Source organism: Cupressus sempervirens, chromosome 8 (assembly GCF_028749045.1).
Source record: "Cupressus sempervirens isolate cs-2001-9-10 chromosome 8, ASM2874904v1, whole genome shotgun sequence".
NCBI classification, from domain to species: domain Eukaryota; kingdom Viridiplantae; phylum Streptophyta; class Pinopsida; order Cupressales; family Cupressaceae; genus Cupressus; species Cupressus sempervirens.
In genome coordinates, this window is record NC_143125.1 from 156978575 (window position 1) to 157004994 (window position 26420).

A 26420-nucleotide genomic window follows, 5' to 3' on the forward strand; every position below is an offset into this window, starting at 1 on the left:
GATTCGCGACTCGATGAGACACTGTAATGAGCTCTGCTGGCTCAAACCTTAATCTCTCTGGCAATTAAGCATAGATGAACTTTTTGCAATGTTTTCAATTTTCAATGTGTTGGGCTTAAATACTTTTATGAGTTTTTTGAAAAATAAATAACAATGTATAACAATAGATTATCTTTTCAAACCAATGGAAAATATTTCAATTTTTATTGTCTATGTAATTTGACTGAAATACAGGTTCATTTATTGACAATATGAGATGAAATTGACAACAATAATGGAACCTGGTAATGAAATGCAGCTAACGTATCATTCCAATCTTCTTCAATTTTCTGATTGCATACACCAATGTAAGCCAGGCATCCAATGTAAAATGGAATGGTGACGTTAATGCTGGTGTTTCACCAAGAAAACCACACACATTGGCTAGGAGTTCCCACATGATCAGAATTTCTTGAATGGTAGGCTTGGAAATGCTCCACTATAGACTCAAAAGGCCGCAATCCTTAATTCTGTCATCTTAGACAATTGAAATCTGCATATATCCTTCAATCTGGTCTGAAAAACTGCCATTAACTATGAAACAATGCTCAATAATAACTTCCGCATGAAGCCATATCCGGAATGCACAATTTCATTGTATCTTTCACCAATTCAAAGTGCTCAAAATTAGAAGAATTTACAATTCGCCAAGCTGAGCTGAAGCTGAAACCCTTGACAAATTCCCAAGAACTCATGTCAAAAACCAAGACAAAAGCATATGCATAATCATTGGCTTTCTTGAAAAGGCCATTTTATACACTCAATGTCAAAACACTTGCTTTTTGTTTTTAACCATTTAATCCATTGTTTTTATCATGAACTCACGTTGACTTAGGAAAACATTAAATAAGTGGCTCCCTTAATATTATCATTCTTTAATGCACTTACAAAGTCACTTGGCCCCACTCCTTAAAGAACTTTCTAATATAACTTTATAATGACATTATGATTAATAAAACGACTTTATTAATGATAAATAATATCAATACACTTAATAGTCATTCCCACTAAGCCAATCGAGGAATGAGTCAACCAATAAGTAGACCATGAGTCTAAGTGCCCTATCAGATATAACAACTTCTTAACATTGACTTTCCATGTTTAGTAAGTCCTTTAATAACTACTCCAATCAATGGTGTTAGAAGTTTTAGAGCTCACATTTTATCACAATCTGTTCAAGCCCTCTGCTAAAATAGGAATCCTGACATTCCTGAAATAGACACATCCTATAAATAGTGAGTATGGCAAACAAAGAGCAATCCTGAACTCTCCTGTCCACTGAATAGGGAATTGGCCTCCAATTTTGCGAACTAGGACCCTCTAACCAATTGGCTTAGCCTACGGGGGCCAGTGATAGGCTAACCCAAACGTCAAACGATGTGAGCTAAAAGGGGACATTATAGTCACCTGTCTGACTCATACGAGTTTGAATCAATTTGACTTGGCAAGTGCAACTCAATTCGCAACTCGTCAAGACTCGATGAGTCATGGCGAGTCTGGGAACTATGGTGTAAATGTATATGGATACACTCTATAACCCTTGAGAGAAAAATGAAAGTCCGGCATACCTCTACGTCCCTGCCCCTAGTCTCGTCCACTTCCCTTTAGGCTTCTCTTGCTTTTGTATGTAGTGTAGGGATTAGATTCCTTAAATGGTTTCTAGTTTATTGAATTAGCTCGTCGCCATATATTTCTGTATGATATCCTTCTTCCATGCCTTGTACGTACACTTCACCTTCAGCAGGTTCGCTTATTGTGGCTCCTTCAAGGTTCCTCTTAGGTGATTAATCCTTCTTCCCGTTGTCCTTCAGAAAGTCTTCTTAGCCTTCTTCTACACTTGACCTGTTCTTCGAGTCTTAAGGCCCTCTGGATGGCCTTAAAGTCGTCTATTTGCCCCTTACGATTTTTGTCTTTGTTTAGAAGATTTGGCATTAATTATTCTTTTCTGAAGGGTTCAACATGCCTTGCCTTCTTCTACTCTCATCACGCTCCTCTACCTCCTTTCATCTATTTTTCTCGAACCTTGGCATCTATTCTCCGTGTTGATCTCTTCCCTTGAGTTTCGTAGGGCCAAAGTTGTTTGTGCCGAGAGACATGGGAGATGGTTCATTTACCGGACAACCGCAGGGCTCACTCCAAGGGAATTCCACTCTACGCTCTCAACAACTTGTTCTTGTGCCACTTCCCTCTGGTCGTGGGTCTCAATTGACGCTTGTAATATAGATATGAAGTTTGACATCAATGACCTCTCCCCTTCAAATAACTCTTGGAACATGTCTTCTTTCCTGCTACTATCCTTTCTTATTGGTTGGCTCATTATTCTCCCTTCGCCATGTGCTATTCTCTGTCACTCTAGATCTGTATAGGCAAAAACCTCAAATGTTTAACTTAGTTAATGCATATGAGAATATCTAGAAATGTGACAAAAGACATAATGCAATGCTTCAGGGAACGCGCTAGCTTCTTTATTGATTCATCACATGTTTACAATTTCTACAACAATTCTGACAATGCCAACAACCACTTCTAGATTATTGTGATGTTGTCTCACATATGTAATTACATAACTTATATAAAGGTTGAAGGGTTGTAAAGCCACTCGTTGAGAGCATCCCAACTATCTACCCCTTTGACTAACTAGCAATCACTAACAATTCATATTTACCCAACAACACCTATTCTTACTTCATCCCTTTCAAAAAACTAAATAAATAATTTCTATTTGTTTAATTTCCCTCACATTTTACTTCTAATTTTTCCTATTAACCCCTCCTAATCTTCATCTCATCCCTCATTATCAATGTGCACACACACAATTATTAGTTCACACACACAATTATTAGTTAGAGTCGAATTTTCCTCCAACCACCTTGTCCTCGCCTCATTTAACTTCTCATTTTTGGGAAAAGATCCCATGTTCTTTGAGGCATGTGTCTCCCTTCTTTCTCCTAATTATCCCTTGTGAGTTCAAGGACAAGAATTACCTTGATGGGAAATCTCCCTAAGGCTCTAAAATCCACCCCCATCCTTTCATGCACTCTCATTGTGCCACTTGGCACAATCCCCTTGCATGAAAGAATCCAACCAATCTTCACTTTTGATCTCCATTTTCCAATTTTATCCTTCTATTTTCATCTCCCATGTCAACTTGTCACATTTACATGAATATGTTGCTATGCTGTCAGAGTTTCATGAGCACACATTGTCTAATCAGTTGGGAAAATTGTATGTAACAGGGAGTTTAGTATAGGATGCATTTTTTTTAAATTTTATGTTTGTCTAGACTTTCTTCACCTTATTTGAGTGTCTGTTTGTTTCCTTGTGTAATTCTACTTAGTAGCTACGTTGTTCATATTTAACACAAAAACCTTGCACAAAGTGACCACCGTCAAAGGATGATTTAGTTTAACTATAGTTGACATGATCTTACCTTTTATATTTCAAGGAAAAAAGCATGTTAGAAGGGAGCACACAATTGACCAATATGTCAGATCCAGAAAATCTGTTAATAATTCTTAATGTATATAGAAACTCAATGAGTTTTATTAGATCTAAAATAATTAAATTTATGCCACAATGTTTGGTAGTCATTTTTCTCCAAATAAATTCTACTATGAAAAACTCTAGTACTTCACATATATAGCTATGAACTTTGACTCCTTGCTTTTATGAAATATAGAGAATGCATGGTAATATTTTGAGATAAACTTGGCATCTAAATAAAGGATCCTTTAGGGCCAGTATTGGTGAAGGCATTGGTTCATAATAAAAGTAGGCAATTCCTTGGACAAATCTCATGTTGTACAACAAATATTTGCAAATTTATTTGGAAGAGTTTTGTTACTTAGCATGTCTAGTAATTATGTGCATATTAAGCATAGTTAGACGACTGAGAGGACAAGCTCAAAATATTTCAACTTTTGAATACAGTTTGGGTAGAGGTCATAATAGGAGATTTGCAAGATATGATGTTCATAAATAAAGAGATAAGTGGCTTAAGAAGTCCAGTATATGGCAATGATTGAAAAACAGACGAATGCCTACGAGAATTTGTTTTGTGGTTGCCAAATCTTGATAATTTTGATGTGAAAGCTAGGTATTTACAACTGGCATTCCCTTTTATTTTTCTGGATCTTTTGATAAATTCTATCATTCATAGATGGCATCTTTTAAATATGGTTGTCAGATGAGGAAATGCTTAAAAATGTTGACATTCACTGAAATGAAGGATTCTTTATTTGCATTTCTATGTAAGAAATGCATCTTATATTACACCAAAATGAAAAATGATAGCTGCATAAACATGAGCTGAACATCAGAGTTGCATGAAGGGTTCTTCCTACTGAAGCAAGAAAAAATAGCATCTAAGCCATTTCCTATTGCAACATAAGTGATTATGGCTTAACATGTATAGCTAGGATTCTTTACTCAATTTGTGTAACTACAGGAAGCAACATTGGTTGTATTCTCTAGTTCTTTCTGAATGGATTAATTGAAGATCATGTCCGCAAACCAAAGTTATAAAGTCTTATAGCTGTTAGGATGATTATTAAGAGTTATATTGTGGAGTGCTTGAAATAGATTGAAGCATTGCCTAATAAGTTGTGTAGGGGTTATTCATATTATCTTTTGTTTATGGGTCTCCTCTTTTCCTTGGAATACATGTATTTTTGGCTATGGGATGTATTAATTAGCTATTTTTATTACCTGATTTGTCAGAAAGAGAAGACTGCTATTTATTCATTTTTAAATCTTGTGCTTTGTTCTAGATAATGAGATTATCTCAAGGCAGGAAGCGTTGACCCGTGCAAAGAAGCTGAAACTTGATTTAGTGGAGGTAAATATTCTCCATTTGTCAGCATTTTAGCAAGTATGCCTTTTAACACAACTTGTCAGAAAGCATATGATTATTTTTTTCCTTATTTTTCTATTTCTTTTGTCACTATATTCTATCATGCTAGTTGGTTTCATGGATGTGTGTGTTTCAACAACATAGAATTTGCAAAGGTTGATTGTGATGCATATAAGATGTTGTGTACAAATTAATTACATTTGATCTAATCATTTTGTACTAAATTATTCTTGTAGGTTCCCATGCTAAAAAAATTGGCCTTTATAGTAAGAAGTTGACCAAGAATATTCAAAGGTACTAGAATGTATGAGTGCTACTATAACAAAGTATTGAGGCTAAAAGGGCGCTAGATGTAAATAAAAATATAGACAATAAAAGTAAGAAAACAAAGAAATAGATAACCAGGATCAAGCCTAAGGTGGCCAGCCAAAAAAAAGTATAAGTTTAAATAATTGAAAGAGGGTAGGACCTCTCAAAGTGGTGAGAATTGATCAAGACCAAAGTTGGCAATGAATGTGGGAGCAAATACCATAGTCTGAAAACACAGACTTCGGAGTACATGGCCAGCCAAAAAAAAGTGTAAGTATAAATAATTGTTTGAGGGTATGAACTTTCAAAGTGTCAAATTATTTAGAATTGATGAAGATCAAAGTTTGCAATGAAGGCGGAAGCAAATACCACATGCTTAAAACTCAGACTTGGGAGCCCAAAAACTCGACTTGGACTCGGTCAAAAATGTATTGAAACAAAACAAAACAGAAATTAATGCATCTGGAGAACACAAAAGTCTACTTTGGTAATAACACGTTTCATAATTCAAGCTTAATGTGCTATGTGATACTCAAATGCATAATCTTTTATGTGAATAAGGTTCAAAGTCATCTAGTACATTCTATTACAACTAAATTATAAAAATAATTTATTAACAGCACTATAGCTGTCTACAAATGTCAAAAAATCAACCAAATACAATCTACATCTTCCTCATCCCCTTAGTGTAACTTAATTTTTTGGGCTTTGAACTTGAAGGCAAGTTGTTATCAACATGTGGGCTAATTGTTTTGTCAAAAATGTCTTTGTTTTCACTAATGCATCCAACTGTATGCCTTCTTTCTTCAGTTCAGCAATATCTTCATCAAGACAAGGGCCCTCCACTTTTTGGTTGAAGTCAAAGGTTGTTTTAGACAAAAAAAAGGTAACTGGGGTGCTTTTGGGTGGACATATTTCTCTTCTTCATGTGAATGCTCTCAATTAGGCTCCAATTGCATTGACAGCCAAAAGCACTACAGGCTAGGGCAAAACAAAAATAGCTAGCCTTTTGAGATTTTCTTTTCCAACACTGTATTTCTCCCACCACAAATTTACAAATGAAACATACAAAAAAAAGAAGATTTAATCACAAATATAAAACCTGTCAACTTTGAACTTTCAAGTTTCTACTCTCTATTATCAAGATGAAAATTAAAGGGTTAATATTTACATACTTTTTTCCTCCTTTGAATTGCTTGAGTTGAAGAAAAGAGCCCTCCCTTGTGCACCTTTGAATACCTCAACTTCATTAAGAGTCATGTACCTAATCTCATTATTTGGTATAACATTGTTAATGCATGAAATAATGCTTGCGATGGCCTCCTCATCAGCTCTATATAGACCAAAGAACTTTGTGTTTATATTAAAGTAATATTGTTTAATTTAGCTATAATTGTCATTTAGTTTGTATTCAGTAAGTTTCTTTTATTTGCTGTGGTTCTCGATTGTTTCTGATTTAGAAACATCGTTTGTAATCTCTATTTCAGGAATATTCTGCTCCTTGTAATTAATTAATTACCATTTCAGGTATCAGAGCATAGAGATTTTCTTTTTACTCGATAAAAGACATTTTCTATATATTTTATAAACTTTGAATTTTAATTTTTTACATTTTTTTTTTCCATTTATTTCCCCATTCAAAGTGCAGGCACCGATGGAAAAATAACAGGTAAGAAAAAAAAACCCCAGTGCAGCTTGGGAGATTGCATCTTGTTAACTAGATATTACATGGACCCCGACTTAAATGGGGAACTTTAAGAAGGCATGCCTTCACTTTACATTATTTGAAACTTGCATAAATGGGACACAAAGATTCAATACTAATATTTACAGAGCCCTCTTATTTCTGAGGGTTTCAGAAGACATTCCTCCTTTACAATGTGAAGTTTGAAATTGTGTCTATCTCTTGCCAATTGATCTTTTCATGCCCTGTAATAACTCAACATATTTGACTAAAATCTTTGTTAGATGCTTAATATCAACAATTATAATGTCCTTCATAAATCCACTAGAAACGTTTTAACTTACTTAGATGTCAAAATTGATTAAAAAATAACTTGCCATCTAATTGCCAAATAGAGTTAACAATCTTAAACGAGAAAGTCTAAGTAACATAAGATCTTCACCTGGTTAAAACATAATATATGCAGCAGAAAATAACATCTCTGGGGGTTTTCAGAGCTTTTATCTTTACTATAACATATAACATAAATCAACATACTTCATATCAAAGAATTATTCCACCATCTTCTATTAAACTTTGTTAAAGATACTTACCAAGGGAATCATGCTTATCTAAAGATAGAGATTAATTTACCACCATCAGGAGACCCTCTTTCTCTTTGGTATTATGGCCTTAATAATCCCTTAATTTATATGTTGGATTTAAGGTAAGAGATTATCGAGGCTACTACAGGAAGTGGGATAAGGTCTGCCTAGTCTATCTTTTAAACTATTAGGATTATAATTCATAGACTCCAGCTGGTTATCATATTTGTTACTTACGAATATCATCTCTTAGAGAACAGCATTGCCTTCCTTATGCCAAATTTTGAGAGTTATATAATTCCTAAATCAGCTTATTATGATGCTGCATAGAGTGACAGTAATTCCCTCTAAATTTAGGACAAGATTAATTCATTATCAAATTAATTTGTTAGCTTGCTGTAATCTGCAATGTCAAACCTTCAGACTCTTCTGTGTTTATCCTTAACAGAGTATATATGAGAAGGGTTTCTAATTGTATCACGAGTTTAATTTTTAGTGTTTTATTGCTTTTGCCATATGTGTATAACAAAAATTTTAAAAAGCATCACCTGAATGTCACACACTTATTGCCTGACTTATATTTTTGAGCATCCATCATTGCAAATATTCACAAATGCCTTTGTTATATTCTATTGCCAAACCATGACTGAGAAAGATTTTTATTTAATTCTAGATAAATGTTAATGAAGGGTACCAGTCCAAAGGAATAAAATTAAGCACCCACAATTAACAAGAGTAGTGATAAAAGCTGTCTATAATATAAAAGATAGAATAGTTAAAAATAGAGATTAGCTCACTGCGGTTTCTAAAAACATGACAGAGTGAATATTTAGGAGAGAATGTGAGTTGAGAAAGCATAAAATAGCAGGAACTATAAATGTGTGTGTGTGCGTGTTAACACACATTTACTATAAATATACGTATCTTTAATTTAAAATGGAGATTAAGCATAGTCCCGAGCCAATCAAAAGTAACAGGAAAAAAATTAAACACGAAGACCAGATATGGAAAGAACGAAACAGAGCAGACTTTCCGTACTCAGCCAAATCTAGAGAAACCTGTATCAAACAGACTTGCCTTCGCAGCTAAGAGAATTCCATTCTCACAAACCTCATTCAATAATTTGAAGAAAAAACATACACAACTAGGAAACATGGGTTGAAAATATCTTAATAAACAACCAACAGTAGAAAACCAATGAAAATGCTTACCTTAATGAGTAACATTTAATCCATTTAGGAGCATTACTATATATCTATTAAAAGTGCTATAGAGTGTATATGTATATATTAAAGTGTCTTAGGTCTTCCAAACTTCACCATTATAAATCAGAGACTATTCCATCATCAATTTTTGTTGCTATTAATAATTTCCCATTATCAAATTTAGTATGAAATAGAAAGTAGTATTCCTAAAACGTATTCAACCTGAAGAGGGTCCACCCATTCTGCATTCGATTCATTATCACTGTGGTCAACCTTGTCCGCCTTTAAAAACCAGTCTAAACCTTAACATTCAGCCTTGGCCTTTACATGCATTATGCTTAACAGAAACCACCAATTACACTTGCATCTGATTCATCATCACTGTGGTCAACCTTGCGCACCCATAATAGCCAGTCTAATCCTTAACATTCAATCTTGGCCTTTACATGTATTATGCTGAACAGAAACCACCAATTACGCTTGATAGTTGGGAAGCGGCTTGCAAACCCTGGGTAATCTTTAATAATAACAATTGGGGAAACAAGTGCTGGATGATTAACAACTCCATAGTCACTGCATCTAGGAATACAAAGATTCTCATCAATATTATCCAGGACAACGTCCAACTCTGCTAAAAGAAAACACTTAAACAAGCTCACGCAAATATCATAAACAACTGCGTTATCATTGTCTACATGGAGGATTGTAGCTACGAACAAAGCAATTACTTCAGTGCTTGTTTTGGGCCTATCTATCAAAGCAGAAAGCTTTTTACCTACAATCTTCATCACAACCCTGACAATCAAACAATGCTTATCATTCATGATCTTCTTCAGCCTCTGCTCGCTAATTTCTCTCCAGAAAGCCATTTATTGTTTCCTTGCCTTCATCCTGATCGGCGTATCAATTTTGCAAACAGTAGAGTGGAAAGGAATGCACAAAAAAGATTCATTTATAACAGTAAAATTGCCAGGCTTCAGAAAAAAAGCCACTACATATCATTATGACTAATTACAGTTATGAGCTGAGCTGCTTAAAATCATGTGAAATGTGTTATTCAAATAAGGATTTTTCTTCAAATTCAAGATCTTTTAAAAGTCTCTACATTATTAAGATTTTGCACAGATTTGGATTTGATGGGGTAATTAGGATGAACATCTCATTATCAAGGGACATACCCTAATAAGCTTGGAGATGATAAGTTCCTAGAGTGAAAAGCTCTAGCAAACTAAAAGAAGTCTAATTAATAGCATGACAATGAAAGTTGATATCCTTGTTTATGAGTGTAAAGTACTCCCTTATATTATTATAAGGATAGTTGGATCCATAATAGGGAGTTAAAATAAGAAATGAACATTGTAGAAGCATTCATGTTTTTTTAATAAACATTAAATTCATTAATGATATTAAACACTATAAATACATTTATATGTATATATCTGAGTTGGATATATATATATATATATATATATATATATATATATATATATATATGTAGGTTTTTATGTGTGTGTTTGGTTTTCTTTATATTCACATATATACATATACACATGTATATATTTGTGTTGATATATCTTGCTCCATATATACCTATACATATATTTGTCAATGTGAACAATATTATAATTCTACTAGCCATACATGAATTTGGTTAAGAAGCCTTGTTCCAACATAAATTTAGAGGCACATCTAAGTTTTGAAGAGATTATTGTGATTTAACAATTTTGTTGTATCCTTCTCAAACAAGATTATCCTTTCCATTTTGTAGTGTCAGTTGTCTAGTGTGAAGAACTTTAGAGAGAGTTGGCTTAACCTCCTCTGTTAAAGGAGTGTTGTCCAATGTTCTCCAATACCACCCTTAACATGGGTCTCTTTCATTTTTTGCGATGTAATTGCCTAGTTTATCTCCCCATGCTTGTGTCAAAATTTCTTTGATTCTACGATTTAAGCCCAATGTATTCATTGGTTCATATCCTACCCAAGAATCTTCCCAAGAAAGGGCACTATCTTTGTTTCCTATCCTAAGTTAAATAATCAGTGACGATATCTTTGCATTCTATCATAAAGTTCCAAATACGTGATCCTTGTTGAAGTATCTAGGATTGTTTTCCAGCAAATGTAATAACACTGCCATTATATTGGTGTGTTCCAAATGCAGATTTGAAGACTTATAAATATGAAAGGAGACATGTCTCTACGGTTAATTATCATTAGATAATAATAATATATTAACAATAATATAAATAACCACACACACACACACACACACACACACACACACATATATACAAATATTTGTCTAAATGATGATTTACTATCAACAATGTATCCCATGATCAAATCAATCCAATTGAAGCTACAAACTTAACACTCCCTCTTAGCTAAGGAGGATTGTTATAGAACACATTATACTTTTAAGTATATGAAGATATATCATCTTAGTATGATATTCTTTGGAATGACATATTTAAGGATATTAACATATATCCATCAACTTATATGTTACCTTTCAATATAATCCGAAATATGATTCAACAAGAAATATTAATCATACTATATTCACCATTTTTATATTCTTTTGGTATGTGCACTGGCATAAAAGATCCTCTACCAAAAGAATATGTTATATCCTAGTAGGATGAGTTATCTGATTTCCGACACCCTGGGACAACAACTTAATGAAGTCAATCAGATAACTAGTAATCAACATGTCATGAACTCTATCATGATAAGTTTCATGATCTCTGTCACTCTGGGACAAGTTAATGTAGTCTAATCATGATACGTTTGTTATCATGACTAGCGGCACTCTGTAACAACAACTTAATATAGTCGGTCATGATAACAGGTCAAGCTATTGATAAGATCATCACCTTTCAATTGCAACCCTCCATATATATATATCAATGAAAGATCGTCACCTTTCATGACATAATCCACATATGCAAAATAGTAACCACCACGAACCAAGTCGTAGGGTGGAACAAGGGCTTTCACCTCAACTTCTCTCTCATAGAGAAGAATACATTACAAGGAATTTCATTTAGAACTTCTCCCTCAGAGAGAAGATTCATTCACAAGGGATTGCACCTTAAAATTCTCCCTCTGAACAATGATCCTGGGAAGTTAGGTCCCGTAGTTACTCCCTTAGAGGCTCTCTTTGCCCAAGGATGCATGTTGGACTCCCTCTGAATCTGATATCAATCTTTTGACGTTTTGGTGATAAGTAGTTACTTCCTCATGATGTACACAGGAGTAGGCCTATCAAAATCATGCAGTCACACACATGTAATTTTAGACTCCCTCTGAGTATCAATCTTCTAAGCTCTTGCATTGCCTTGAAGAAGTGTCATACTCCCTCTTAATGTAGAAGAATACTCATCTCACATAGTCCCAATCATCGAAGATATTTTTCCTCCAAAAACTCATAGATTGAGTCTTGCACTAATGCTTTGGCAGCATACCTAATGCACCTATCTTCTCTTCTTGCAAGAGCATCCCTAGAGACCAAAGAATGGAACAAGAGTGCATTAAGGCACATGATTCTTATTAGCATGTATAGAGACTACAATAAGCAAGTAATTATAATACTAAAAAATAGTAAATACCTAAGTTGCCGATTCGGATTTTGGTTCGATGCGGGTTTGAAATTTGATCAAATTTTTTTTGGGTTGGGTCCGGGTTCATTTTGGGTTCGTCCATACAAGAATTAAAAAAATAAATTATATATATATGTATGTAAAAATATGCTACAACATACCATTTCATACAACACTATGCTAATCTAAAGCAATTTAGCAAATTCAATCACCACAAATATTAATGATTTGTTTGAATGGCATGACAAAATGTCAAAATATACCACTATATGAATGTTTCAGTTCAAAACTTTAGTCTTTAAAACAACAATGTCAACATCAGTAATCAGTAATCAGTCATAGACTCATATGTGATCAAATACCAATGTATTATTAGAAATCATCAAAGAATTCATCATCATTAGGCAGTTGTTGATTAGAAGTGCAATTAGTGTCACTAGTGTCAGTAGTCTCAGCCATAGCCTCAGGATCAGCTCCATCAGTACTATGTATCTCAAGATCACCATCTTCAATCGCAAGTGCATCAAAGTGGACTTCCAACTCCGCGACCTCTAGTTTGACATCCCATTGTTTTGCCTCCCCCTTTTTGTACGTATTCTCTTTGTGAGTTGTGAGCCTCAAGTTTGAATGCACAACCACCAAGTTATCTGCTTTTGTGGAGTTTAGTCGGTTGCGTTTTATCGAGTGGATGAAGGAGTATGTGTTGCAATTCCTCTCAGATGATGATGAACTAGCAAACTATCAAGATTTGCAAATTTACCAACAAGAAACCATAAATTAGAGTTTTGAATATTTACCAACAAGAAACTAGTAATTAGAATCTTAAGACTAAAAAACTAACCGGTGATAAAATTTTAATGGCAATGGGCTACAAGTGTTGGTATTTTTGTCCATGAAAGTACCACCATTTATGAGCATCAACATTATTCTTGTCTTCAAGAGCGTCAAGACCACAATCATTGGTGCTTGCAAAACTCATAAATTCAGATCTCACTGCAGGTCGTAGGTGCTTAGGAAAGAGTCTTCGAAGGGCTGCCTTGTACCCTTGAGCAACTTTAGGATCTCTGTATGGGGCAACTCTAGTGGTACACCACTTGAGGACTGATTGGCTATAGAACTTGGGGTTCAATGCAAAGGCGAGTAGATGCAAAGGGGTAGTCATTTTGTTCCATGTCTCATCATGATTAACTGTAGCTCCTTGAAGAACATTTCATTAGGATCTTGCTCTTTCTCATTTATGATATTTCTAATGTCCTCAATAATGGAGTAAAATGCCATCATATACCTCACCCAAGCAAGGCCTATCCATGTCAGTGTATCGGATCATGCTCAATATAGGTTTGGTGATCTTCAGAAGCTACTCAACACGATCCCATGAAGATTCATTTAGTATCAATCCCCTTATGGCAGATGCTTTATCACTATTAGATTGCTTCCTCCAATTAGCACTAGTTACCATTCTAGTCAATGCATCTTTAACCTTGATAAGGGGCCTCAAAACAATGGTGTTGGAGGCAAAGTGGCTCTCAGCAACCTATTTTAAAATCAAACAGTAATAGATTAAAAAATTTAAAACATAGAAAATTTACTAAAGTGGTGAGATTTCTAAAACATGTTTAAATTTTAAACAATTCAACTTACCTTCAAGAGCCCCAATTTCGAGAATTGTTTGAATATGACTTGCGTCATATGGTGGTTCGTGACAAACATTTGGATCTCTTGTGCCTCTTCATACATTTTTTTTATCCACTCAACCTTAGTGCCAATTTTTTGCAGCATTAGGTTGAGTGAGTGCACTGCACAAGGTGTTCAAAAAATTAGTTCATATCGCTCCTCAACCAATAAGCTGATAGCCCTAAAATTCTTCGCATTGTCGGTTATTACTTGAACAACATTTTGAGGGCCAACTTGCTCGATAGCTTGGATGAGAATGTTTGTAATGAAAGGACCATCCTTTACCTCTCCTTCACAATCCACAACTTTTAGAAACATTGCACCTCTTGTAGACACTGCAAGAACATTCACCAAAGGACGGTTCGTTGCATCTTTCCATCCATCTGATACTATTGTCACACCTATTTCGACCCATGCATCCTTGATGGGCGACATGGCATTCTCTACACAAGCCACCTCATCATCCAATAAAGTGGTGCGTACCTTCACATACCCAGGACCCTTGAACCCGTTTGGAGCCTCATTAATTGCCCTCACCATGTATTGCCAATATGGTGAGCGAACAACATTAAATGACAATCCATTTACATAAAAGCATCTGGCTATGGCTTGATTAGCAATGTCTCTAGCTTCATTTTGGAATGATGATTCCAAGGGTCCAACTACTCTTTTACTTACAATCTGTTGTTGAGGAGGATGCAAGAATGGATGGCCCTTTGCAGGTGGTTCACTAGGAGTGGTAGTTGAAGACACAGATGATGTTTTTCCTTTCTTTAGAGGCCTACCACTTTCCAATAGATGTGAAGAATTTGTCCTCCCAACAGCTTCCTCTGATTGCTTTTATTCTTGAATATATTTGTTTATGATGTGATTTGAAAGAAAGGTTTTAGGTAGCACTCCGTTTACTCTTGGCTTTTCGGTGCAAAATTTGATGCCTTTTTGAGGAATAAAGCACAAATGTGCTTTTATTCTACTGTAAGAGTTACTAAATTTCTCCTTGCAATGACCACAAATCTGCACATAACCTCCTCCACCCGACATTGGTCGAATCATTTGCACATGTTTCCAAATTGGGGAACATTTGTCGATTTTGAAGTGGGGATTATTGGCAATAGAAGCACTTGTAGCCATGATAGAATCTACAAAAAAATCACACAATAAATAAAACAAAAAATTAAATATGAAAAAAACTCATTTATGTACTCAAATTGTCAAACTGTAATGGATACTTAGCATATATCAGTAAGTTTAGAATGGAAAGTAAAAAACTAAGAACAATTTGTAAGAAGTTAGAACAATTTAAATCTAACTCGATTACTAGTTTGATCTCAAATTGATTAAAACTTAAAGAAACTAGAATCTAAGAATGGTATCTATTATCAAACTTTGATGCATAGAAAACAAGTTGCATGCAATTTTTCCCTACCTCTTTTTTTATCTCTAGAGTTGGAGAAGAAATTGCTGCCTCTGTTATCTACTATGAAACTATCAATTACAAACCGCTACCTCAACCTCAAGAATAATTGTTGCCTCAGGACCTAGGTGTAAAGGTTGCCTCTGCAATCGCTGCCTTTGGAGTCAAAGTTTTGGTTCCAGAACAAACACACACAGCTGAAAGGTGAGTCTTCTACATCAAACCACATCTTAGACTTTTGCAGCTTGCAAAAACAAATGAAAAAACAACCATCAACCGCGAGCTCAAATGCAAAAAAAAAACTGTCCTCAAATGTGGAAGTAAGATTGCGAGTGTAATAAGAAGTGCGAATATGGGTGTAATGAGAAGTGTGAGGGCATTGTTTTAGGGTTAGATGTGAATATGAGATTAAGCCGATTATAACAAAATGACAAACGCCTTTCCGAACCATTAAAAAGTCAAACGTTTTTTGTCGTATGCCCAGATATGGTACAAATTCAATGTCATTCCATCTGGGCTCTTTTGTTGACTCCCAAATTCGGTAACATTCGTCCAAGGTACGAAATGAAGAATCCATAGGGAATTTAGTAGACATTTGGTGAATTTGGATTGAATTGGGACCAACATCGTTTTACTGTAAATTGAATTTCGAATTTCAAATTTGCTTGTTAAGTAGCGAATACGGTAACTTAGGTAAATACTAATCTGCACATCAACATCCTTATTATAAATTTCTCTAATGAAGGTCCATTAAATCAGAAAATGCCTTCTTAAATTTTTTGCCATATTTGAATCATCTCCCCATTAAGGATGGTTCAAGTGGGAACGAAACATTATTTATTATTCCCCCTGAATGTAAAATATCTGCTTAGTCATTTTTTTAACCGCTCAACTTTACACTTTTTTTTTCACATGATCCCAAACATGGAAGATATTTTACTTCACAAGATATAATTCACATACGATCAAAATGATAGGTTTGAATTTTGACTCCCAATATTACATAGAACCAAAGTAACGTGACTTTGACTCAGCTTGGACTTGGCAAGGGTAACTTGACTCGTGACCCGGCTTGGACTCGGCAGTGATTTGGCAAAGTGAAAAAACCTCAAAATTTTGAGATTTTTTAGGATTTAAAGAACATTCCATGCAGCCATCATTGAATAAAGCTTAAAGACACAATAACATCATTAAATAGAAGGTAATTTGATCATAATGCACATACTTAAAAGTTAAACATACATCGATTACATAAGTACAATACTACAAAGGTAAATTGTTAAATACTAAACGGTAGCTGAAGGAAATATTAGAAAAGTAAAACATAGATATATAAAATGATAAATCCATGAAACCCATCAAAATGTATATGAAATCCAACACATCAATAGTCATCATTTGTTCCAAATTCCGATCATATGTTAAGTTAAACAAAAAATTAAAGCAAGACTATAGCTATGGCTCCTAGTCCTCATCCTCATCGTCATCCTCATCCTCATCCCCAACCTCAACCTTAGGTTTAGAATAATCTATAAAATGCCTCTTAGTAAGGCGTCTAAGGTAGGTCCTGGATGACTGATTAGTCATAGCATCAGCCTGTGAGGTGCCTCTAGGATCAACTGTAGTCTTTGGCTTTGCCAGTGCTTGTGAGGTGCCACTAGGAACAATTGGAGTTGTCTGGTCCTTTGCTGCCATAGCCACGGCCTCAGCCTCTTTGTTTCCCTCGTCAACCCACTCTAGGTCCTCATCATCAAAGACAGGATCAGTAGCCTCAGTGATCCACTTAGAGTTTGGATCAATCTCCTCTAGAGTAATCAAAGAGGTGTCACTATCCAAAATCTCCTTGGTTCTAATGCGTAGTTTGTAATGCACAAAGACTAGCTTATTCATTTTCTCCACAGACAACTTGTTACGCCTCTGTGAGTGGATGTGCTTGAACATACTCTAGTTGGGCTCACATCCAGAAGCGCTACTTGGCTGGCTCATTATGCTGATTGCGATTTGCTAAAGGTTTTTGGTTGAAGGCCCAAACATTTGCCACCATCTATCTGAATTTTGAAAAAAGGAAAAGAAAAAAATATTAGTCTCATTTCAAAATTTGAACTTTAAAGCTATAAATTTAGAAACTAGATTGTATAAGGCTTAAGCTGCAATTTTTACCTGGCTGCAATTTTGTACGACCTTCTTTGCAAATTTGACTTGAAAAAATGGGCCTTGATGCATTATTATAGGCATTGATCTCAAGCAATATATCTGTGGCATTAGTGGCCATCTTCGATATCATAGTGTATAGGCCACTAAGAACCTCATCTGCCTTGAAATCTTCACGGAAACGGTATGCCGAATTGAGGTAATAGGTTGCTGCGTGGATGGGCTTATGAAGCTGATTTTGCCATCTCTTATCAATTATGTCCCAAATAGGGCCATACTTGTCCTCAACTCTTACATGTTTGGCCTTAATAGCCTCCTTGGTCCTATCCATGCCCTCATATATGTAGCCCATAGCGGGCTTCTCCTCATCAGCAACTCGTAGGAGGGCTACAAGGGGCTCAGTGATCTACAAAACAATTAAACAAAAAGACAATTTAGTGAATGATGAAACTTTGCAAAGTTGCACAATAAAAATAAAACAAAAATATGTATGAGATAAATTAATTTATAAAATTTTAAGACTTAAGCTTTTAAAATTTAAATTACCTCCACAATCTCCGTACATGGCTCCCAAAAACCTTCTTCATCATAAATGCATTTTGTTGCATCTATCCCTGTAGGGGTGGTGGTAAAGGAGGAGGAACTCCATTGTGGACCAACAAACATGCACCTCAAAGCTAACCTTGAATTCAGCAAGGATTTTAGTGTGATAAAATTAGAGACAAATCTTGTGATACCACGACGAGCCAACTCCTTTTCCTTCGTGTATTGCCTCATAATGTTGAGGACTAAGGCATGATTATAGATGAACTTGCAAAGATTTGTTGGCCTTAGCAACACATGATTTCACCCATTCAAGCTTGCCAATATCCTCTAACATGAGGTCGAGGCAATGGAACGCGCATGGAGTCCAAAAGATTCTTGGGTGTCTCTCTATCAAAAGTTTTCCTGCAGCAATTTTAAATTAGTTAGTAAACAATGAAAAATTTTGATGTATTAAAAAACTTTTAATTTTCAAAATTTAATAAAAATTAAAATAATTTTTTTAGAACTTCGAAGTTAAAATTTTACCTGCAGCAACATAATTAGCTGCATTATCGGTCACCACTTGGACAATATTCTCTTCCCCCACCTCCCTTATGAGGTCCTCAATAGCCTTACATAAGAATTTTGCATTTTTGACATGTGAGGAAGCATCTGTAGACTTCAAAAACATGGTGGATTCTGAAAGTGAAAATTAAACAAAATAATTATCATTGAAAGTCAATAAAACAAAATTTTAGTTATTCAATAATACATTAAATTTTAGACTTCGAGAAGTAGAGGATGATGAATTACCTCCACTAAAAACAAAAAAATTTAGGAGGGTCCTATTCCTCCTATCTATCCATCCATCCGTCATAATGGCACACCCCTTTTGGCTCCAAATCTTTCTGTGGTCCTCCAACTCAAGTTTCATCTCCTCAACTATTTCTAGTAAGAGGGGGCCACTCAACTCATCTTCAGTGGGGGGCTTTAAACCCCGCACCATAGATGGAAACTGCATCAATCATCCCCTGCCAATAAGGAGTACTGTTACATTTATAAAAATATTTTAATTAGCATATTTCAAATTTTCAACATCAAGTTAAAATTATAAAATTGAATTTAAAACTTAAAAGTTTAAAATGTAAAACAATCAAATATAAATGAAGTTGAAGTACTTGGCTGCTATAAATGGAATGTTGTAGAAAAATCAAAACTTGCAAATTGCTTTTATTCTAGCTTCATGGAGCTCCCTATTCTAGACCAAGCTCTTAAGTGAGGGTTGTGTACTAGGAGTGGAACGTGGTACAAAAAAATTGTCCAACCTAGATTTTCTGACTCTAGGAAGAAAGGTAAAGCTAGTACTACTAGCAGGGGCGGCACCACTAGCAGTGCAAGGAATAGATGTAGAAGAAGTACAACTAACAAAAGCACTAGGACGATAGGGGGGAAGGGAAGAACCTTCTCCAGCACAACCTATTGAACCTAGGGGTGTAAAACTAGATACAAAAACATTTCCAGATGAGCGTGGAAGGGAATTGGAACCAATCTGAACTAACTCTGCTAATTGTTTTTGTTTTTAATTCCTTTTCTTGTTCATATTTTTTTAAGGAAACATAACAAAAACATTGAGCCTCAGGAGTTGCAACTTTACAAGGCTCAGCATCATGACCACGTATGCCAGCAATATGGTATTTCAATCTATTTCCCCCCCCACTATTAACAACCTTACAAAATAGGCATTTTGTTTGAGTTCTACCTCTACTTAGAAAGTCTATGGTGTACTTTCAGCACTCATCTTTTTTATTGCCTTTAGAGAGCTTGGGTTTTTTTAACCTTTAGGAGCCATTATGAGTAAGGAAAAATCTAAAGGTTGCTGCAATAAGACATTTTAGACCAAATATTACCATTTAAGCATTGGATTTTATGAAGATCTAAAGTAAAACAAAACCCATAAACATACCAAAAAAATTCATCCAAAAAACCCATAAGCATAGAGAAAAAATCATCAAAATCTAAAAAATCAACTCTTACCTCTTTGAAATGCGTTGAGAAGAGCTCCTCTAATCTCCTCAATGATCTAAATGCAAGCGTATGGTTGCTTCAATGTCACAAATGCAAGCTTTTCTACTCTTTCTTTCAGTTGGTTGCAAAACAATGATACTTTATTTCTCTTCTTCCTCTCTCTCTCTCTCTCTCTCTCTCTCTCTCTCTCTCTCTCTCTCTCTCTCTCTCTCTCTCTCTCGTGTTATGAAAGCCCATTTAGGGTCTTAAGCATAAAAAAGAACCTAAAAATATATTAAAAAACTAAGCAATTTTTTATAGTTTAACTTGCTCGGACTTTGATTGCTGCGGCCGGGTCATGATTGTTGTGACCCGCGAGTCATGCCTTGACTCGTGAGTCACGCGAATTAGGGGAGTCACACTCCCTGACCCGCCGAGCCCAGGTCACGGGTCATTTTGACCCGGCAAGCCTTCCATGACTTGCCGACTCGGGAGACTTGCCTGACTTGCGGTGAGTCTTGTTACTTTGAATAGAACAATGCCTTGGCTGATACATTCCTAGTCACACAACAATACCTATGCACCATAGTGCGAATCTGTTGCTGGGTTAGTGATAAGATCATGTTCACCAAATCCTTTCTCAAGGGCACCCCTATTATCTTCTTGAAATTTTACTGCACCAAATTCTCTGTGTTGTTCAAAGAGATTTGAGATGATTCTCTCAAAATCCCCATAAAGATGGCTTCTAGTACATTGACGATTGTGATTTCTCTTGCACAAAGGCTTTTGGTCATGAACAATGATGAAGTCACATATGAGATGCAGTTCTTAGCTATGTCTTTCACAAAAAATGATTTCACTTGTGTATTATTTTTGGATATCCAGATATCATTATGCTTCTGTCGAAGATTGTCCATAATTTACTATATACTAATCCAATTGTCATTGTGATCTTCTTCTTACAATTTCATTCATTTGTCTAAGGTAACTTGATTAGATTATTGCTCAAAGTGATAGGTTTGTTGTAAATGTTTTCTTTTATGTAATGTGTCGAACAAATCTTATAATAATATCTTCTAAGAATTGTCTCATCCAGATTTTCTTGTGGAATTCGATCAACAACAACCCATGCGAGACTATGGATCTCTAAAGTGCTTTTCTTAATGATTATTGATTGTTTATTCTCTAAGGCGTATTAACAAAGGAACTCCAATATCTCAATCATGGCACTAGAATGGAGTGTCTTGATCATTCCACAACTAGGCTTCATCCCAATAGGAATTCAACATACTGTGCGAATTCAAAACTCTAATATGTTGACTGGTTCCTCTATTTACTGTTGTTGATGATTGTATCCTATTGTTCCTTTTTTATATCTAGAATTTACCTCCACTACTACTTGGAGTGGTGGTGTTTGTACGTCTGACCTGGACATAATAATGATGCAACTTATGTATTTCTCTTACAACAATTCTGAGTTGCATGTCCTTAATTTGTTGCCAGGGAGTGATTGTTTCCAGAGTATAATTCAAACTGAATTTGGTTTGCTAAACTCCTTTATTTGATATCTATATGAGTTCTAACATATTTGGTTTTGTAGACCCCTCCATTACTTTTCCCTTATGAAGTGATATTGATATCTTATATGATCACTGTGTTTAAACATTAACTCTATAAGCACTTAGAACATTAACTGATAAGCATTTTCTTGGAGCCTAGATGTTTACTATGATAGGAGTCTGTATCTGTTTGATGCACATTAGACATAACCTAGGTATGTGAAGGCATTATATTTTCTATGTCTATAAAAATAAATTTGACAAAATCTGATTTATTAAATTATTTCTTATTTCTTCAACTTCAATATGTTATGGATTATTTAGTATTGCATCTATTCCAATGTTTCTATGATTTGCCCAATATCATGTTTCCTCATGTTCTATTTGATGCCTTTTGGATGAAAACAAATCATATGGATTTTGGGAAGCAAAGCCAGTGGTCATTGCACCATAGAATGGTCTCCAAACAATCACTGGTTATCTAAGAGCATTTGGGAACAAGCAACAATCATACTTCTTCAATATGACTCAGTTTTTTGCCGCTGACTCAGTCTGCACTTCTTCCTTAAGCAGTTACTATATATCCTTTCATAGTGAACTGTGGCTAATCAGTTCCTTCTAATTACTACTTATTTGTGGTGATCACTAAAGATCTATATCTGAAGTATTCCTCTTGTCTGTGCTCAGTGATTATCCTCATATTTTTCTGCGTGGCCAATCTGCCAGAGATTATTCTGTCCTCCTTTTCATTGCTAGTCGCATACATACATACATACATATATATATAAAATAAAGGTCTGGAATGTCGAGGATCTTAGTTCATAGATTTTGGTGATATATTCCCGATTCTACATTCATTCTAATTAGTCTGGATTCATTGCATTCCCCCATCTATTTTGTGTTTCTACTATGGTGATAGGCCTATCTTCTCACAGCAAGTAAGGTATTGCCGTAATTTGTATGCATCTCTGCACTAGAGATTTAATAGATTGAAGCGCTTCTCCAATGATTTCATGAGGAAGAAACACTCCCACTGCTATCCCACTTTCCATGTCTTCATGAAACTGGTTGAATCCACATCTCATTTCCATGGAGGCCACTCTACAGTATGGCAGTTGGCTCCATAATTTAGCACCCATACACCTCGAGCAACTGCCATGCTTTTTGCAGCGGAACTAAAACTCTTGCGGACTCTATATATAAGCATAATGTTGCTCTTCTGCCACATCAAGGTAACCTTCACGCAAGAAAATCCTTTTCGCAATGTTCTCACAAAGAATAGTAGAATGATCGTATGAGGAGTTGAGAGTTGCATCCAGACTTATCTCCTACAATTTGCCCGAGTTAAGTGCCGCCAAATCCCTCTCTCATAAATTGGCAAAATGTGAGGCTATTGCATTGTGTAGTGCTCCGTAATATGAATCTTCAAAATGCCATTTGACAGCTTTCGATGCACTTTTCATCAATTCATTCTTTCGTGCATGAGTAGTATCTCTGACTGTAATGTTATGCCATCTCCGACCTGTTCAACTGTAATGATATCCCCGATCCACTTGTGGCTGGTCCTAAGTTCAACATTGCTCCTTGCATGTCCATGACTTTTGTCTGCGTGGATTTTGATTGCTCTATATAACAACTATGATTGCCACCGCTTTCTTCGTCCCTATTAACTCCATGTCTCCAGATGTAATTTTGGACTGTATGGTTTGATTGCTAAATCCATTATCCATTCACTTTGTAGACTATGAAATCCCTGCATAGATGGTGATTGTTTATATTCAATCCCTTTTTCACTTTTTCTTATATTTGCATCCTAGCTCTGATACCATGTTAAAGTATCTAGGATCGTTTTTGCACATGTAATAACACTGCCATTATATTGGTGTGTTCCAAATGCAGATTTGAAGACTCATAAATATGAGAGGAGGAGACATGTCTCATGAAGAGGCATGTCTCTATGGTTAATCATCATTAGATAATAATAATATATTAACAATAATATAAATAACCATATATATATATATATAAAAGAGTATTTGTCTAAATGATGATTTACCATCAACAATGTATCTCATGATCGAATCAATCCGACTGCAACTACAAACTTAACAATCCTTTAACTAGATTTTTGGTTCTAATGATATTGATAGTGCCTGTCTCCTTGATATATTTGTGGACAGTACAGATGCCCATTTCTCTTGGGTTCTTGAAATAGGTTCCAAACTAATTTGGTCCCCAAGGCCTTATTTTGCCATTGCAAATTTTTGATGCCAAGTCCTCCAGCTAGAATGGGTTTATGAATGTTATCCCATTTTAATCATTGCAATTTTTTTGTTATTTGAGGTGCCCTGCCAAAAGAAATACGTGAGTTTGCTATCTAAGCTTTTCTTGACACTATCTAATATAGGGAGCACTGACTTTTGATTGGTTGATAAGGCAAATTTAACCATTGTTGCTCTACTTGAATTTGATAGCCATCTCCCTTGGCAACTCTCCACTTTGTTTTGCATTTAAAGTTACGGGCTCCCATAGCTGTCTATTTGGTTGACCTTTGTCTAGAGGCATACCAAGGTATTTGCAAGGAAGTTCCCAACTTTGAATCCAAGGATCCTACAAATATCTTATTCTTTGATGGTTTGGTGTTTAGGAAATATATTTCAGATTTTTCTGCATTCACTTTCTGACCTGATGCTTCCATATATGGGGTAAGAATCTCTTTGAATTGTCTAGCTTCTTCCTTGGTGCTTATGGCTGGAAGAATTGTGCCATCCACAAATTGTTTGTGAGTTATGTTGGGAACATTCACAGTTATTCTAATGCCTGAGATTTTACCTTGTTGATGGGCTTTGTTGATAGTTCTAGCTAAGGCTTCTGTTACTATAACATACAAGAAAGGGGAGATAGGGTCCCCTTGTCTAATGCCTCTAGATATATTAAAGATACCTTCCAGACTACCATTGAGGAGAATAGAGATTTTGGGTGTGGAAATACAGCTAAAAATCATGTTTTTTAATCTCTTATAAAAATTAAAGGCCTCTAAACATTTTCAAAAAAATGCCAATCAACCTTGTCATTAGCCTTTTTGATATCTAGTTTAACTGGCATGCATGGTTCTTTGTTGATTTGAGCTGTATGTATAATTTCTTGAGCTATTATGATTCCTAGAATTGACCCACTGGAAACAATCCAATTTGTTCTTCCAAGATTATTTTGGGTAGTAATTTCTTAAGTCAATTGGCTAATGCTTTGGATAGAATTTAATATATGGTGTTGCATAATGTAATGGGTCTAAAATCACCGAACTCTTCATATGAACTTTTCATGGGGATAGGAGCCAAGAACGTATTATTAATTTCTGATAAAAGGGGACCTGAGTTACGAGAAGCTTCTATAGCCTCCCATAGTTCCTTTGCTATAAAATGCCAACATTTCTAAAAGGAGACTTGAAAGCCATATGAGCCAGGGGCTTTGTCTATATGTAATTGAAATAAGACCTCTTTGGTTTCTAACAAGAATCTACTGTTTAGTCATTGGTTATCACATTCATTAATCAGTTTCGGTATGGAGAGGAGATTTTGCCTTGCCTTTAAATTGGAAAAATCAAATTTATTTAAAATATTAGAGTAAAAGTTCAGAATTTTTTTGATAGTTCTTTAGGATTTTCAATAATGTTTCCCATTGAATCTTTGATTATAGTTATTCTATTCATAGCTCTTCTATTTTTAGTACTATCATGAAAAAAAATAGTATTTCTATCCCCTTCAGAGAGCCAAAACACCCTAGGTTTTTGTTTCTAAAAGGTTTCTTCTTTGGCTAACATATCCTCATGTTTAGCTAATAATTCTGTTTCTTTATGATATCCGTCTTTATTCATGCCTAGTTTGATTACTTATTCATTAAGATCATTAATTTCTTGTTCTATTCATTGTTTCTCTTCAAAAATGTTCCTGGAGTGTTCTCTAGTCCATTTTAATACTTAATTTTTGAGAGCTTGAGTTTAGATACAAAGAAAAACTTTTTAGATCCCTCGACAATTTCCTCCTTCCACCATTCCTTCAATAAATTCATAAAATCCTTATGTTGGAACCGCATATTTTCAAACTCAAATGAATTTCTTTAAGGTTTACTAGTTTCCATGATTTCTAATCTCACAAGGAAATGATCGGAACTTGCCTTGGTGAGAATTTCTGCTGTTAGTGTAAAGTCAAAAGAGCTAAGGTCACTTTTAGAAAGAAATCTGTCCTATCTTTCAGCTATGTGACTAAAACCTACTCTTCTGTTATTCCATGTATAAGGTCCTTTCCCTGTTCTTATATCCATAAAGTTGTCAGTATCAACCCATTGATTAAAATCTTTTGGAGGCTGAGAAATAATATTCAAACTACCAAACTTTTCGCTGCAATCTAAAATGGCCTGAAAATCACTTCCCATGATATAGGTTTCATGATTGCTTTGGTTTATGTAATCTCAATTTCTGTCCATAATTCCTTTTTACTTGTTATACTTATAGGACAATAAATATTTATTATACAAAATTTCAATTTGCTATTCAAGCCACTGATCATTCCAGCCATCCAGTTTGACTTAGAAATAATATGTTCATAATCTACTATCCTAGGATCCCATAAAACGGTTAGTCCTCCTAAAGCTCCAGTAGATTCTACCCATTCTGATTTCCAAATCCCTAACTTTGGTTGAGTTTTTTACTTCTTCCACAGTTTAGTTTCTTGTAATAATATCACTTCTGAGTTAAATAATTTTAAATTTTGTTAACCATCTCCATGCTATAGAAATGCGCTTAAGTTTAAAAAAAATAGTTTG

The 26420-nt window shown here is 35.1% G+C and overlaps 1 protein-coding gene across 2 annotated transcripts in view; it reads left to right on the top strand.

The window, feature by feature from the left end:
• LOC149542030 (uncharacterized) overlaps positions 1-26420 on the top strand; it is a 192316-nt gene that overhangs the window by 12901 nt on the left and 152995 nt on the right. For both annotated transcript variants that reach the window (XM_089797070.1, XM_089797071.1), the window contains exon 3: positions 4809-4876. In XM_089797070.1, the coding sequence (XP_089653196.1) occupies positions 4809-4876 (68 nt within the window). The remainder of the gene's footprint in view (positions 1-4808; positions 4877-26420) is intronic.